Below are 16,353 nucleotides of genomic sequence, written 5' to 3'. Positions count from 1 at the left end.
CACCTGGGGAATGTTTTCTTGCCCCTGGGAGCTCCAGCATTTACTGCTCAGTGCCACGGCTGGCACTCGCTGCGTCCAGCAGCCAGCTGGGTTTCCCTTCCTCTGGGCTCCAGCTGGAGCAAAGTTGCGAGGGGGATGCATTTGACAAAGGTTTGATCTTGTTTTAAACTGATGCCATTTGGCCTGTTGCACAACTGCCTTGCAAATGGTCCCAGGAGGGCTGCCTTGCCCCCAGATGTGTATTTTTGTCCCCACCAGCGAGTTCTGAGCTGCATTTTCACCACTCTGACACCAATACCACAACCACAAAAGCAGGGAGCACATGGGTTGCTTGTCCAGTGATCTGGAGCGTTTTGTTCAACCAACTAACCCTAACCCTGCTCCAGACCCCCTGGAGGCAAGGCCCCAGCAGCCCCCAGCACCGATCTCAGCCCCACAGCTCGTGCAGGAACAGCTCAGAATCACCAAAAAAGGAACAACAACAGAAAAGGAACAAACACCAAAGAGGAGCAGGGTATTTCAGAGTACGCTGGCACTTTGCTCTGGTTGCCGCTCGGGGCTGGATGCATGGGGAGAGGCAAGGTTTTTCTGTGCTGTATTGGGGCGATTTATTTTCATGGCAAAAAGGGATGTTAGAACTTTTCACTATTTATTTACAGCTTTACAAGGATTTGTGGTAAGCTGAAGGCTTGTCCGGGGTGGCTGAAGATGCGTTGTGGGCAGCATGGAGCCACCCTGCTCTGCGAAGGGATGCTGGCCTGCAACAAACGTGGCCGGTTCCTGAGATATCAGGTAAAATAGGAGCCCTGCCCTGCTCATCTCAGCTGTGCCTGGAGGCAGGCTGCCAGAAAACCCCCCTGGGACAGCGCTTTAATGCTGCTGGGCCATCCTCACCGCACCCAGCGCCCACACACTCCTCCTCCCCAGGCCCTTTCCCACTTGGCTGGAGGGTCTCAAAGAGCCTTTTTCTCCACTCATGCCTGCCTTTCCCTTGGACCCTCTCCCGGGGCACAGGCAAGCCCGTCCTATTGGCCTCAGAAATCCTCGGTGGCTCCTACGGCAGCCTGCGGCCTCCCCCCAAACCCGGAGCACAACGGCTCAAGGCGGCGTTCCTGCTCCCTGCTCTGCAGGAACAGCTGTACCAAAAAGATGCCGAGAATCCCTGCGAGGCTCCAGGGAAAAGATATTAACCCAGGAGGGGAGCAGCGGTGCTATAATCAAAAGCCGTTATAAAAGAGGGAAGCCACTGAGTGGATTAGCAGCCCAAACCTTGCTTGTGCAGGAACCACAGCCACGTTACAGCCCCCAAGAAGTGAAGGCACACACTGGTCATAGCCAGCAAAAGGCGTGCAAGGACACATTCCCCTGCACAAACAGCCGGGGCAATGCTGGGCACAGAGCATTTGCTGCATGGAGCCACCAGCTGTGCCAAGAATTTCGCTGTTTGGGGGAGAAGGGAACACGTGGGGCTCCTGCACCCGCAGCTGTTCCCTGCCCGCAGCCCTCCCAGCCACGCAGGGCATTTAAATTTTAAAGCACACTCCACCCGGCTGTTTTCTCCTCTGTCTCCACCGGCTCACACAGACCCCGTCCCCGGGATCTGCTGGTCCCCGAGGCACCCATGGGCTCGCTGGTGGCCAAGCTCCTCCTGCCCACCATCAGCACCTTGGTCTTCCTCCCCACCATCAGCATCGCGGCCAAGCGGCGCTTCCACATGGAAGCCATGGTCTACTTCTTCACCATGTTCTTCGTGGCGGTAAGGGACCCCGGGTTTCCTCCCCCCTGCATCAGGTCCCTGCTGGGGAGGGTTGGGGGGTCTCTCAGAAGCAGTGAGTGACCCCCAGGATATCCACTGCTGGTTATCTCCCACCCTGCGTGGTGCTGAGTGGTGAATTCCCCAGTTCGGGTGTGCTGAGGGTGTCCTCGCACAGATTTAGTGGTGTTTGTGGTGGTGTTTGTGGCAGAGGGTCTGGGTTCATCACGGTGTTCTGGAGATGGTTTTCCCTGTTTTACAGCTGGTAAGTGCCCGTGCTAGATTTGGGGTTTAAATTGTATCTGGAGTATCTTGCTATGGTTCTGTCATTTTTAGCTGAAAGCACGTAGTCAGATTCTTGATTTTGTAATTGCCAAATGGTGGTGTGAGTAATTCTGGAGTTGGGGAGTTTCTACACCAGGACAGGCAAGGCTAAAACATGCTGCTGAGCTATCAAGAAAAACAATTTTTAACCCTCTGCCCTGACGGAGAGGTTTGAAAGTGCCAGAAAGACACAGACCCCACCTGCCTCCCTCATCAAGGGAATTACGAGTGGAGAAAGTCCCGCGGCCGTATGCACACCGAGCAATTCCTGCTCCTGCTCCCAGCAGCAAGGCTGCTAAGTGCCGCACTCACACGGGCTGAGCGCCCAAAGCAGCATCTCTGCTGCAGAAGGTCCCTGTTCGACACCAGAGCAGCAATCTGTTAAAAAAAAACATGAAGGAAAATAGCCCAGCAGCACAATTAGCATTGCATTCGCCTCTGCCCAGCACCGCTCTCAAGGTATTTTATGAGGCTCATCGTGTCCCTTGCGTGGACACGGAGAAACTGAGGCAGGGAGCAGACAGGGAAAAGGTCCACAGCGAAACCGAGGATACAACCAGGTTCCTGAGGATCCGCTGTTCAAACCTCCACTTAAAGCACAATGCAGGGGGAAAATTTCTGCCAGTTCCATAAAAACTACAGTAGTTAATAAAACCGTCCCAGCCGAGCCCCCCCTCGCCGCTCCCCCCCCAGCTCCCCAGGGAAGCCAGACAGCTACGATTTCATTCTGCGCTGGGCTCGCGTCTGCTCCACCTCCCCGAGAAGTCAATCGGAAAGTTGGCACACGCGGCGAGGGGAGGCGGGACAGGTCCTCACCGAGGAGCCTGAGGAGGAGAAGTCTCTGTGCGTGGGGAAGGGGCGGCAGCTGCTGCCCAGCCGGGGACAGGGGGGCTGCAGCTGCTGTCACCCTTTTTACAGCATCCCCCTCCCCGAGTTGCAGGGGAAGCACGCGTCCATCCCCGACAAGTGTTGTGATGCCGGCCAGAAACACGCTCTTTGTCCCCCAGCCTTTATCCCTCGTCTCCTGGCTCCCCGAACCCAACCTCGAGCAGAGAGCAGAGCAATGGCCCCGGTGCAATTGTTTCTAGAAACCACAGCGAGCCAAAGGACTCGCAGTGATTCCCATTATAAATAATATCAGCATCCCCAGCGGGGCATGACAGCGAGGATTGCGCCAGGGGCACCTTGCCCAGCGGTGCAGGGACTTCTTCAGAAAGAGCAGGGCTGGTGCTACCAGTAGGAAACGAGCGGGGCCGGGAGCTGGGAGGAAAAGGCGAGCGCCAGGCAGGAGCATTCCTTTGATTGCACTGGAAAATTTCTCTTGGCTTGGTCTGCATCTGTGTTGCATGACAATGTCTTTTTGCAAATATCCCCATCGATGAGCCGTCGGGCAGCAGCATCCAACGGACAGGGACCGGCGGGTTTGCAGGGGATGCACCGAGTGAATTCCCCGTTGTTCAGACTCTGGCCACAAAAACCCCAATTAGCCCGGACAGTGACCTGGCATCCATGCACATTTCATCGGGAAACTTATTTGGAATTCTTTTACAAGAATCTTTCGCAATTAGAACGAAAACCCCCAGCGCCCCTCCTGCTGCTGGAGGCAGGACTGTCCCTCATAGTCTGGGTCTCGGGCTGAGCAGCTCGGTCTGCAAACCACAAATTATGGCACAGCCCGGCAGGCAAACCAAAACCAGTCCACAGGTAACTTGTAATAAGGCAGAAGAATGCTGATTCTCAGGTAATTTGCGACTGAGAGCAACGTTATCTCTCAAATAGATTCATTACTGCTGGTTGGTGACCCTGGTGGATTTGACACTGCTCAGTGCCATCATTTCAGCAGCCACGCAAAGACCGTTTCAAACCGATAAGAGCAGACGTGTTTTATTTTATCTTCCTGGTCTGCGGGCAAGCATCTAGCTTTCTAATGCCTTTTATTTTTTCATAGATTTACCATGCATGTGATGGCCCCGGCTTATCAGTGCTGTGCTTCATGCGCTACGATATCCTGGAGTACTTCAGCATCTACGGGACAGCTCTGTCCATCTGGGTGTCCCTGATGGGTAAGCACCCAGCATCTGCAGGGGGGGTCTGAGGGCATCGACGGTGGGCGCTGGGTGTCGTGGGTCAGAAAATGACCCATTTCTCCTCGTTTTCCCTGTGCTAGGTCCATCAGCTTCTCTGCTGAAGGCCTGCTTCCCAAGGGACATCCCGTCCTGATGTGGGGGCATTAAGAAGTGCAGGGCCTGCCACTTCCCTCGGTAGCAGGCAAATCCGGGTGATTTAGCCAAAACAAACATATCTCCCCGGTTTATCAGGTCTGGGCTGACAGGAAATATTAGATCTGATTAGAAAAGGCAGAAAGATATTTCACTGGCTTTCATAAAAAGTCCTGACTCTGACTTTATTCAGTTTTCCTTTTCCCATTCTCTGTTTTTCCCCTTTTGTTCCTCATTTGCCACTCAAACAAAATATAACAGAGATGAACAAAATGAAGGACCTAGAGAAGGATGAGGCCTTCAAACCTGTTATTTCCCTATTTTATCGGCAAGTTTGAGGGAAGGACGGGAGCATTTCTGACAGAAGAGGGTAGGGCAAGGGGCAGGATGAGTCTCCTTCCTTTCCTCAACAAACCGAGGCCACCAAAAGCAACCAGCCCGAAGGGCCCGCAGGACCTTCCCGTTCCCTCCAAGCCCTGGGGATGGAGCAGTGCCCCCATGGCATCACCACATCACCCACGGCACCTCCGTGCTCCCCAGGCTCGGTCAGAAAGGGCAAGGACAGGAACCATCCCCAAAGGACATCCTTAAGCAGATAACGGCCGTGCCAGGGTAGGTCAGAGCCGATCCAGACGCTCTGGCTCCTTGCAGCAAAATTCGACTTGATTGCTTCATTACTGCATTCAAAACCTCACCAAAAAAATAAAAACCCCGGACTAAGATGTTTAAAATATTGACCCGCAGGGAAACAACAGAGATTAAAATGCGGACATTATCCCTTAGCCAAACTCCCTATAAAAACACGATCCAAGGACATGGAAGGTGTGGTGACTGAAGCCCAGGGAAGCCTCTCGCTGTGGCTTGTAAAGCCCGAGCGCACATGTGCGGACGCAGACCCTCGGGCACGCTTCCCGGAATGCAAATCCAGGACAGCCATAACACAGCTGTGCGAGCTGGAAAAGCATGGAGCCCACTGGGATCCATAACTTTTATCAGTTATTACCCCATTCTGTGCTAAACAAAAGCCTCTAATAATTCACTTGCGCTGGCGACTTCCCGCTTGCAAAGCCCAGGCAGGTGCCGGCGTCGCCCGTCAGCCCGGAGCCCCGTCCCCACCGCAGCCGGCAAATCTGGGAGGGCTGGGGAAGCAGGAACGAGCCCAGGAGCCGAGCACGGCTGCAAGCACCCTTGTGTTTGTCCCTGAATTTTCGGTCGCGGAGGCAGCAGGCTCTGCTGGAGGTCAGCCCGGAAGGTTTGGGCAGAGCTGGACGCGCGTCTCCCACCGACAGCAGCCGCAGGTGGTGGTGGGCTGTGCTCTGAGCAGCCCCCCAGAGGTTCAGCTCCTCCAAGCACGGCCTCGATGCCACCCTCGTGCAGCTTCAGGGTGCCAGGACCACAGATCAGGCTCTGCCAAGCCCAGAGCCACTCAGTGTCCCCAGGGGTCCCCAGGGGTCCCCGGCTGCCACCCCGGAGCCCAGTCACACGCTGTCACAACACTCAGCGTATTTCTAAAATCAGCTCCTGAAGCCACAGCTCAGATACCCAGAGCCAGCTCGCTTTGCTTCCTGCCTGCCTCAGTTTCCCCAGCTGGGAGATGTAAGAAGGGAAAGTCGAGCCCAGATCCGTCCCTGGGTACCCCCAGGGCAGACCCCGGGGAGGTCTGGGGGTGCAGCAGAGCCCTGAGCCGCTCACCCCACAACAGGAGGAGCTCCCTGTGCTTTGTGCTCCACAGCCCTGGCTGAGTTCGACGAGCCGAAGAGATCGACCTTCGTCATGTTCGGCGTGCTCACCATCGCTGTGAGGATCTACCACGACCGCTGGGGCTACGGCGTCTACTCGGGACCCATCGGGACCGCTGTCCTGGCGATCACTGTGAAGTGGGTACGTCGGGAAGGGCACGGCGGGGCTCTGTGGGATGCTGGTGCTTTCCCTGCCCACAGGAGGTTTCTTCCCAAGGTCCAGCTCCTCCAGCAAGGAGACTGAGCCAGGCTCTGCTCTTCCAGTCCTGAGACAGAGACTGGGTTTGCAAGGGAATGCATGTCCTTAGCTAGTTTTGGGGTTGAATGTCAAGAAATCAGTATTGTGAACTGAGGGAGGAGAAGCCAAAGCAGCAGGTAGGCAGAGGGCTTGCCCCAAACAGAAAGCTGGTAGTGGGCTGCCGGCTTCATGGGGTTTTATTAATGGGATCTGGAGCAGCCAGCTGAAGCTCTTTGGTGTGCTTTCTCTGTGCTTCCAGCTACAAAAGATGAAGGAGAAGAAGGGGCTGTATCCAGACAAGAGCGTCTACACCCAGCAGATCGGTCCTGGCTTCTGCTTCGGGGCATTAGCGCTGATGCTGAGGTTCTTCTTTGAGGTAATGTTTGCACACTGAACCCCAGACTTCCCAAGGTACAGTGGGCATTACCAAGCCAGGAGGTTCCCCCCTTGAGCCACAGGTCTGCATCCAGCCTCAGACAAATGTCAGCACAGGTTCGTGTGCCGGGCTCTGCAGGAACCCTCCATCCCCATGCCCACCCAGCCCCTGCTCCGGGCACTGTGGTCTGGATGGGGCAGTAGGGTTTTGTCCTCTTTTTCCCTATGAATGAGTTCCAAGAACACCGTCCACATTTTCTTCAGCCACACGTGGTCCTTGAAGTGCTTTTGTCAAGCAGGAGCGGACGCATTTGGACCCGGGGCATGGGTGACTTGAGGACACCTCACGTATCCGCCGCAGGGACTGGATATGACCCAGGCATGGCCAGATCCAAACCTTGCTCACGCCAAGGAAAAGACTCCGTGGGCTCCCCAGGGCACTCAATCCCACATTTAACCTTTTGCTCTTGCCGCTGGCCAGTCCTCCTGTCCTGCATAAGGGGTCCGTCCGTCCTGGGGCAAGGGGGGGGGGAGGTGGTGACCCCCCTGCCACAGCTGCCTGCGCTCAGCCCCGCCGTTACGGCTGCTCCGTGCATTGGGAGCTGCGAGATACAACCTCGCCGTCGTCCCCAAGGATTATTTTTCAAAGCATTTAGTAATTGCAAATTCTAGCAGAACATAAAAATGTCACTTAGCAGAAAGTCCATCCCCCCCACCGCGCCCCATCGTCCCCTCCCAGCCTCCCGGCCTCGTCCTTTGCAGGGTAATGAAACACTTCATTCATGAATTGGGAAACGTGCAAATTGGAATGTGTTAAATCCACTTTGCCTATTTTTTTAAGGCTGGAAATCCTTTCTTCTCTGTCAGCAAAAAGGGGCAGAAGGCTCAGGATTTTTTATTATTATTATTCCTTTCCATTTGGCTCCTTGCAGAACCCCCCTGTTTTGCACCCACTGCCGAGCCCGGTGGCTCCCACTAACGCTCTCCTGTTTCAGGAGTGGGACTACACCTACGTGCACAGCTTCTACCACTGCGCCCTGGCCATGGCCTTCGTGCTGCTGCTGCCCAAGGAGAACAAGAAGGCCGGGGGTGCCGGCACCCCTGCCAGGCTGGACTGCTCCACGCTCTGCTGCTGCGTCTGAGCCCCCGGCACCTGCTCCTCCTGCACCTGAGCGCTGGAGGGCTCCGACCACGAGCAAGGTGCTGCCCGCCGTGCTCTCCTGGGGACCTTCTCCCACCAGCTCTGCGCACAGCCTGGGCTTCATCCTTCCACCATCATAGCGCCTTATGCGTTTCCAGTTTGCTAAATTCCTGTACTTCTCCCTGGAGAAGCCCTTGTTAGGGATGTGCCCCTGTCCCGTGGCCCAGCAGCAGGGGCTGGGGACCTTGGTGTCCCTCTGTGCGCTCTTGGCCACATCACCTCCCCGATGTACCCCGTACTGGCCCAGGAGGACCCGAGATGTCCCCTCCTGTGGGTTTTCCCAGCCTGAGTGCACAAGGCTCTGTTTGTAATGCCCGGTTAACAGAGCCTGTCTTTTTGTGAGATATTTCCTATTTTATTTATGCATTCTCTTGATGTAAATAATACTTAACAGCAAAGACTCTTTGCAAGCATGCAATACCAGCTTTCCTTAAGCGTCACAAAAACCCTTCCAGCCCAGCTGCTGCTCGTCCCAGCTCAGGCGAGGGCAGACACCAGCCCCAGAGCACAGCCCCAGGCACAGCCATCACCTTCCCTGCCCCGGAGGTGGCTGCAGCATCGGTCACTTTGTCCCCACCAACCTGCTGGGGTGGCGCAGGCAGCAGGTGTGCTCGCAGCGAGCCGCGTTAGTCTGGAAAGCACATGGAAAACGAGAGGCACAGCAAAGAAGCTCCTGGAGCTGGGGGGGGGGGGGGGCTGTAAGCCTCTAACATCTCCTATAACAGACTATTTACTATAGCAGAAGTGTATGATTTATTTAGACTGTCTGGGAAAAATGCCAGGACTATATGTCATGGACAATTAGAGCGGTATTGATATACAGTGATGTCCACAGAAAGCCCACATTAAGCCTGGGCTCCTCTGGAAGAGAAATCCACCCCAGTCATTCATCAGAGCCACTTCCTGCGACGGGGCAACAACCAAAGCCGAACGGGTTTCCAACAAAAATATAAATGAATCACAAAGCCCCGAGCGTCCAGGAGTCACTGGCAAGCTGGCGCTGCGGTGGCACGGCCAGCACGGCTGTGCACAGGGGCAGCGCTAGCGAGGGGGTCCAGGGGGCTCGCCAGGCACCAAAACCAACCCAGCTCCAGTGTGTGTGAGCAGCCAGCCCCCAGGAAAATTTGCAAGGTGCTGCGAGGGAATGCAGGCAATGCTTTCCCCATTGCTTGCTGAGCAAGTCTCTGCGTCCCTGAGCACACCAGGCTGGGGTGCACTACCCCACGTTCAAATACTCACGCAGCCACCTATGCATATCCTTTACCACTTGCTGCAGCCACAGACCAGAGGCACACGGCCCCCAGGACTCATTTTGTGAGTTTGGCCCCTCCAGGGTGGCGACGATATGAGTATTCCCCATGGCAAGCCCGGCTGTGCCAGCTTTCATGGGCACGGGAGAGCCTCACGCCTTCCCAGCACTCAGCGAGAGTGGAGACTGAACACGAGCTGAAAGAAGGCTGGCAAACCCCACGCAAACCAGGAGGGCACGTTGCTGAGGTCCAGCTGAGTAAATGAAAGCTCCTGCTCCCACCTGCCGCATGTTCAGGTGTTACACCAAAAAAAATAAAAATAAATTTAAAAAAAAATCCACACCAAAACGCACACACAAAAAAAGAGCAGCAAACTTTTCCCCCCTCTCCCTGCTGCTGCCCCCAGGCCCTGCTCCCACTCTGCAAACCACCCATCCTTGCACACACCTCGAGCAGGACCAGCACCCATCCTAGGAGCTGAATCGCAGCCAGCCCCGCCGTGGGATCAGCCCCGGGGCAGCACCCATGGGTGCAGCCAGGTGGGAGCGGGCACCCTGCACCCGGGAGGTGGCTTCAGGGGCTGAGCTCGCTATCGCCCGGGCAGGATATCCCATGCAGTACAAATGCAGGGAAATATTATAAACATTTACAGCAACGTAGACAAAACAGTCTCTTGTAACCTTTTAGCGCTGCCGAGAGCTTTGCCTGTAAGAGCTCTTGAGCCCCTGCCAAAAATTCTTGCTGTTTTCATAAGAGTAGGTGTTTTCGTCTAAGGTGCAGTCTGAGTGCTGTGACCTTTGTCATGTCTGCTACTGAAATTTCCTGCTTCTCTGTTATTCTCTTCTTTGGTAAGACGATATGAAACCCAAAACTTTTATTGCCCCTTTTAAAGCGTCTTTATAGCTCCCCGTCTACTTCATATACTGTCTTATTCTCGAACACTGGGATATTACTTATGGGATCAGAGTTTGATGCTGCAAAAGGCATTTGGGTTTCACGGAGCCGAAACCGCCCGGGCTTTTTTAGCATCAGCATGGGGGGGGGGGGGGGGGGCGGGGGAAAAAAGGAAAAAAATGAAAAAAAAAAAAAAAAAAAAGAATGAGAGGGGAGGGACTGGGCTTTCCGCTCCAGAGCAGCGGCATCTGCTACCAGCACCGAGGCAGAGCACCTTCCTGCGAGGGAGAGGTGGGCACCAACCTGCAGGAGGGTTTGGCACTGCCCTCTTGAAGCCCTTTCCAGTACCTATGGTTGAAGTGTCCCTGTCCCTGTCCCCTCCAGGTGACACCCGCTGCCCTGAGCTCGCCTGCCGTGGGGCCGGGATAAGAGGGGAGTTAGGACCCGCTGCTGCTTGAGGGGAGGCTTCCAGAGATGTCTAGTGGGGCTCAGTGCCAGCTAATCTTCCAGGCAAACCTTATCCAGATCCCTTTGGCTGCGTAAAGTGAAAAACTGGCCAGACCGAAACATAAAAGCCTGGTTTCTGCTGCCAGCTGCATGGGGCACTCCAGAAAACGCCTTATCACCATGTGATTTTGCAAGGCGGCTTTCGGCTTTTTCCACGCGCCGCTCACCCTCTCCCTGCCGCTTCTCCGTGCACGTTCCAGTTGCGAGCTGACCCAGCCAGACCCGCCGGCTTAACGGGGCCCTGGCTCCATCTTCTAGCCGTGTTACTAGCCATCTAGCTTCGTAGCCACCGCCGGGCCATGGAGATGCTACTCCTCTCCAGAAAGCATCACGGCTCCAGCCTGAGCACACGCAGCTCCTGGGTGGTGGTGATGGTCAGCCTCAGGAGAGGCATCCACCAGGACCTCCAGAGAAGTCCTGCCCCATCCAGGGGAGGGACAGAGGAATCTGATTTCCCTGGGAGGTCGGGAATGGTGATGTTTTGTGCAGGTAGAGCCAGGAGCACTGCAGGGAGCCCAGGAGAGCTCTTGCCTTGGGCTCCCCCATCCAGTTCGGACGTCCAGAAGATGTCCATGCCCTGTAAAAGGGCACGGCTCAGGGGTAAATCAGGCCTGAAGGGGCAAAGGGGAACCACCACCAATGTCCTACACAGCACCAGGGAGGGCTCCGTGGCTCTGGGACACAGCACAGATGCACTATACGACACCAGGCCCATCCATCAGCCTGGAAAAAAAGGGAGGTGGAGAAACCACAGCCCCCATCCAGACCCACTCGGTATCTCCCAGCCATCCCAGCCCCGCTGAACGTTTCCTTGCGGAGCACAAAGCAGGTCTGCTGTGCTGCAGGAGCCTCAGGGTGCACCCAGGAGGAGCAGGGTGGGATTCACTATGGCTCTGCAGGAATAACCCCTCTGCAGCAGCACACGACGGAGTTAGAGCAGATGTAACACACAGCTGAGCGAGGGGGTGCAGTCCTGGGACACCCCACCTCAAAACTCTACATCCTGGTAGGGAAGACCCTGGCTGAGAGCCCTTCACACACCCACAGGTGTCCGGCCCACCGAGCAGAGCTGGGGATGGACATGGGCTATGGGCACAGCCCCAAATCCCAAATCCGAGCCCCTCGGCCCTTGGAGGGGCAGACGGGGAGCAGCAGGGCTCGCCTGGCTCCTGCCGCGACGCTCTCGCAGCTGCAAGAAGCTCGCTCCAAACCCAGGTCCGGTGCCTCGAGCCTCCCTGCTCCTGCAGCAGAGCGGTCCCAAGGAGTGGCGGTCCAAGGTTTTGGTTTAGGCCAATCTCCCAGAAATTCTGTCATCATGCAGAGCATCACGCACACTCCCGGATCCGCATTACAGAGAGGATGGCCCTGGTCCAGCGCCTCTTAAAGTCAGTGGAAAAACCCTCCCTCGCTACAATGGGAGCTGGCTCGGCCCTTATATGATCTGACAGATACCAAGGAGCGAGAGGAGCTGTTTTAATCTGGGAATATCTTGTGGCCCCAGAGCTTCTCCTGCAGACTGACAGGGCAGCATGTCTGCGGAGCATGTGCTGCTAAAAAAAAAAAAAAAAAAAAGGCCCGGGCTCGCAACAGCCTTTCAATAAGCGCTTAACTGATCGTCTTTATCTGATCCATGTGCTCCAAACGCGAGGGAGCCGGCCGGGTTTCCAACTGTACACATCATCTGATGCTCATAAAAAGAGCTGATGTGTCTGGAAGCCCCAGACCCGAAGAAGCATTATTTAAACGGGGGAAAAAAAAGTCGATGCTGCCTTAAAAACAGCCTCGTGCACATGCAGGGCTGGTGGCTGATTTCCCCCGCTTACCTGCATCTTTCCAGCAAAGTGAATGTTTAGTGATAAAACTCATGATCTCATTATAAAGGAAGGGTCTGTTCTGCCTGTGAAAAGGGAAGGTCTGGGAGAAGCTTTACACGCGCCTCTTCTCCCTCTCGTTACGTGCCTTTATTTGCATTTTCATTTTCACAGTAGTGGAGCTAATCGGAACTGAGCAGCAGCGAGGGCCCAGGTTATAACCACAGTATCGGGTAGCACCTCCACATCTGGAAGGGATTTTGACACAAGTTCTCCCAGACTGTTACAGACAGTTTAAAAGCAAAATCTGATAAATAGCAAATGTTTAACAAGTCAATAGGAAGCTGCGCTTGCTAGAACATGTGGCTCTAACCGTTCTAGCACCGCTGCACTGCCAAGGCCTTCCCGAGAGCGTGCACACGCATACATGCGGCACGGAGCGCGGGCTCGTCGCGGCTCTGGCCGGACCCGGCCTTCAGAGGGAAGTATTAAAGACAGATGTGTCTTCATGCGTCCAGACGTGTCCAGCAGCCTGGCTGCTGCCTCCCTGCTTTGGTGGTAAGGGGGCTTCTTCTTCCCGCAGAAAAGCGCCGCTGCAAGCAACCCACCCCAAGGCGACAGCGCCCGCGGTGTCGCAACCCTGCCTGGTTTGGGGAGGCTTCGGAGCAAGAAACAAATGACTGCCCGAAATGTGGAACCAAGCATTAAAATAGACAGAATTATGCAAGGAGGGGGGAGCGGAGGGGGAGACGGAAGAATAAGAAGTGACCAGAAAAACCACCAGAAACCCTCCGGGATGCCTGCCTATATTTAAAGATAATGTGTCCAGCCGTCTTGCCAAGTCCCACTCATTTGGAGCCGGGCTCATGTTTTGGATTAATTTTAAGGCAGTTCCTAAAGCATCTCACTCACACAGGGAAGAATTTTTGCCTCCTTGGCCAAGGTGACCTTTTAAAAAATCTCACTCACTATTTTTCAGCCTCTCACTCATTTAAAATTGTCATCACTCGGGAGCCCCGGGGCAGCCTGCAGAGGGAATTGTTTCACTGGGGCTCCCCAGGCGCACGGCCCCGAGCCTGCTTGTGCGGAGACGGGGCTGGGTGCTGAGGGGGTGGGGGGCATTTCTCTGCATATTCGGGCTCTTTCCCTCTCCTGTGAGCATCACCCGATCACAGGCTGAGAGCAGAAATCACCCCTCCTGGATGCCTGAGCCCCCTCAGGCACCCATCACGGGCTGCTTGAAAGTTTTCCATGGAAATTCTTCTTCCACAGAAAGCTTTTTTTTTTTTAACCAAGCTATTGTGGGGACGCATGCATGTGCTCTCCAAGGTTGCTTTTTTATTTTTATTTTTTGGTCGAAATGCCCAACACCTGAATGCAAACTCTTCTGCTTTGTCCTGACTGGTGTCCTTGTCTGAAGAAAGGAAAAGTAAATCACAAATATTGCCCCCAGACGTGAGTGCCCCGCTGCACATAGGCTCACTGCTCGGCCCTAGGCTCATTTCTGCCCCAGGAGGAGCCACCTCAAGACGTGCTCCAGTCTCCGCACAGAAGAGAAATTCAAGAGCTGTCACCCCTCATGTCCCAGCCTCAGCACTGGGATTATTTTGGAGCAGAAACGTGGGAGCGATCGCTGGCGACCCGCTCTCTGCCTCCAGCAGGCAGCTTGCACGCAGCAGCTCACGATCCCGTAAGCACCACCCGGCCCACCTTCTATCCAGGCATCTGCAGCATCCCAATCACCCTGGAATCCAAAGCACGTCCACGGCACAGCCCTCAGATGCTTCTCATTTAGCTCACACGTTTGCAAGACGCTCAGCCACTGACTCAGTGCCGGGCCCTGGGCGAGGCGGCACTGGCGATGCAGGATCGCTTCAGCAAGGCATCTGGCACTAAAAGGGGATTCCTGCCAAAGCAAAGCATCCCTTGGTACTTTGCACCTCTCTCAGCACACCCTAAGTGCTACCAGTGAGTGAACAGGATGGGACCACAAAGATGATTTCTTGTGCCAAACAGCCCAGGTGCCACGCTATAATCTGAGCAATCGGACAAACGGAGGGGAAAAGCACCATCTGAGGGGGGCTGGAGGCAGGGGCAAAGCTGGCAGCAAGGCACAAGGCTGGGGAGCCTCAGCCCTGGCAGAACAGCAGAGGGAAGCCCGGGGATGCAGCCGCAGCACAGCCAGCCAGAGCTGCAGGCAGCTGCGCCTCTGCTCGAGCCTTTGGGGCCGTACCAGGTAGGGCCGGAGGCTGCTTCTTTCCCTCACACCTCAAGCCTTAAAGACCCAGTGGAAACACCAAGTGAGAGCAGTGATCAGAAATTGGCCCTTTGGCTGGAAAATATAAAATAAAACACATCACAAGGTCTCCCTGCTGCAGGGGTGCAGAGGTGCCAGAGGCAGCACGAGGAAATCCGCCCTGCAGCAGCGCTGGCACGTTCGCATCCCGCCCCGGTGGAACCGAGGCACGCAGAGGCTGCCACGAAAATGAGACAGACATTTGGGGTTTCAGTTAAGCAAATTTCCTCCAACCAGCGAGAGAAGTTCAGCTTAGGTTTGGCTGCATTTGGAAGATGAAGTTTCTGGGCAGCTCCGTGGTTTTATTTAAACCAGTCCAACCAGCCATCGCACAACCTCATCCCACCAGGGACATGCAGGAACCGAAGGTGCCTCCTGGGGCAAGAGACGAAGCTCTCTACCTAGGCAGGTCTGGGATAGTGCTCAGAGTTTTGCTCCATCTCTGTCCGGGCTAAAGGAAAGACCACACACAAAATGGTTTCAGGATGCCAGCAGCTGTGCACAAAGCATTTGGTTTACATTAATTATGTCTGGACCAAAAGAAAAAAAAAAGAGAGAGAGAGAGAAGGAGAGAAAGGCGAGAAGGCAGGAGGGATGGAGGGAGGCTTTTGCATCATCCTGATAAGATCTGCTCAGATCCCAAACGCAGATTACGGCGCATGCCTTGTGTCTTAACACCTCTTGCTCCAAGCAGCTCCTGGTGTCCCAAGCGGCGCGCCCCAGCCCCACGCAGCTCCTGTAAATGCCTTTGCGAGACACAGGCACGGCCCAAAACGTGTCAAAGGCTCCAGCGGGATCTTTCCTCCAAGCTTTACTCTCCACTTCGTCACAAGAAAGGCTGGGAAAGGTAACGCAAGTGCTGCTGCTGGCCGGGGATGGAATTCTGGTGTTTAGGGGCAATGGAAGTAGCAAACAAGAAGGGAGAGTAAATGAACCATGGAGGAGGTAAATTCGTTAAAATATTTTAATGGATCCATTGGAATGGATTAATTAAAAACAGAAAAATCCCCTTTGTTCCCCGTTGGTGCAGAAACCCCAGCAGTGGGCGAGTGAAGCCCTTCGTGGTCTCCCCTCTGGGCAGCACCAGGAGCAGCGGGGATTCTTCTGAGCCCCAGAGGGGTCGAGGATGTCACCCAGCAGGGATGGGACACACGGCACGGGCACTGACCCACAGGGATATCACAGGGATAGGGCTGAACGGCCACAAGAAGCTGCCCACAGCCCCCAGCAGCTGCACCCTGCACATCTCCATCCCACGAAGCCTTCCCCAGGCTTGACACGCTCCCAGGAGCTGCACAAATCCCAAACACGTCCCCATCTCCCACGGGTTAAAGGCACCCAGCAGCCTGGGTGGGGAATGACAGAGCCCAGCCACAGGGAGCTGCCCCAGGGCGGTGTCCGAAGGGCCCTGCTCTGCAAATGGCCACAGGAGGGGCAGGTGGGGGCACGGCCAAAGCCCCCTCCCCGTGCCTCGCCACCCCCAGTGCCTCGCGATGAGCTCCCGTGGCGCAGCGGCCCCGTCTCCGCTCAGTGGCTCGGGGGGGGCCCAGCCTGCACACGCCAGAAGCTGGACTGACCCATGTCCGAGGTGATTAATTTATCAGGCTTTTGGCACCCACCGCTCCCCGCCAGAAAAACAATATCCCAAATTCCAGGCCCTCCCGCCCAGCAGATGTGTCTGCGGCGAGGGCGACCGTTCCAGCCCGTCTCGCAGAAGCCGCTGCCTGTCGCTGCAGGTCCAGCCTC

At 55.5% G+C, this 16,353-nt stretch overlaps 1 protein-coding gene across 1 annotated transcript; it reads left to right on the top strand.

Moving 5' to 3' along the window:
• The first annotated feature begins 1,297 nt into the window (after window positions 1-1,297).
• Window positions 1,298-9,403, top strand: MYMK (myomaker, myoblast fusion factor). Its single transcript, XM_035341694.1, has 5 exons — window positions 1,298-1,756; window positions 4,026-4,140; window positions 6,029-6,177; window positions 6,533-6,649; window positions 7,644-9,403. Exons 1-5 carry the CDS (start codon window positions 1,622-1,624, stop codon window positions 7,788-7,790), a joined length of 663 nt encoding a protein of 220 aa, XP_035197585.1. The 5' UTR covers window positions 1,298-1,621; the 3' UTR covers window positions 7,791-9,403.
• The last annotated feature ends 6,950 nt before the right edge of the window (window positions 9,404-16,353 follow it).

This window comes from Oxyura jamaicensis, chromosome 17 (genome assembly GCF_011077185.1).
Source record: "Oxyura jamaicensis isolate SHBP4307 breed ruddy duck chromosome 17, BPBGC_Ojam_1.0, whole genome shotgun sequence".
NCBI classification, from domain to species: domain Eukaryota; kingdom Metazoa; phylum Chordata; class Aves; order Anseriformes; family Anatidae; genus Oxyura; species Oxyura jamaicensis.
Note: the sequence above shows the minus strand (reverse complement) of the source record. Positions and strands in the feature narration are given on the sequence as shown.

Bases quoted from the DNA above. Each gene is read 5' to 3' on its own strand.
- MYMK (XM_035341694.1), top strand. From the start codon at position 1,622: ATGGGCTCGCTGGTGGCCAAGCTCCTCCTGCCCACCATCAGCACCTTG. The intron at 1,757-4,025 runs GTAAGGGACCCC...ATTTTTTCATAG, and splicing joins TCACCATGTTCTTCGTGGCG to ATTTACCATGCATGTGATGG. The intron at 4,141-6,028 runs GTAAGCACCCAG...TGTGCTCCACAG, and splicing joins CATCTGGGTGTCCCTGATGG to CCCTGGCTGAGTTCGACGAG.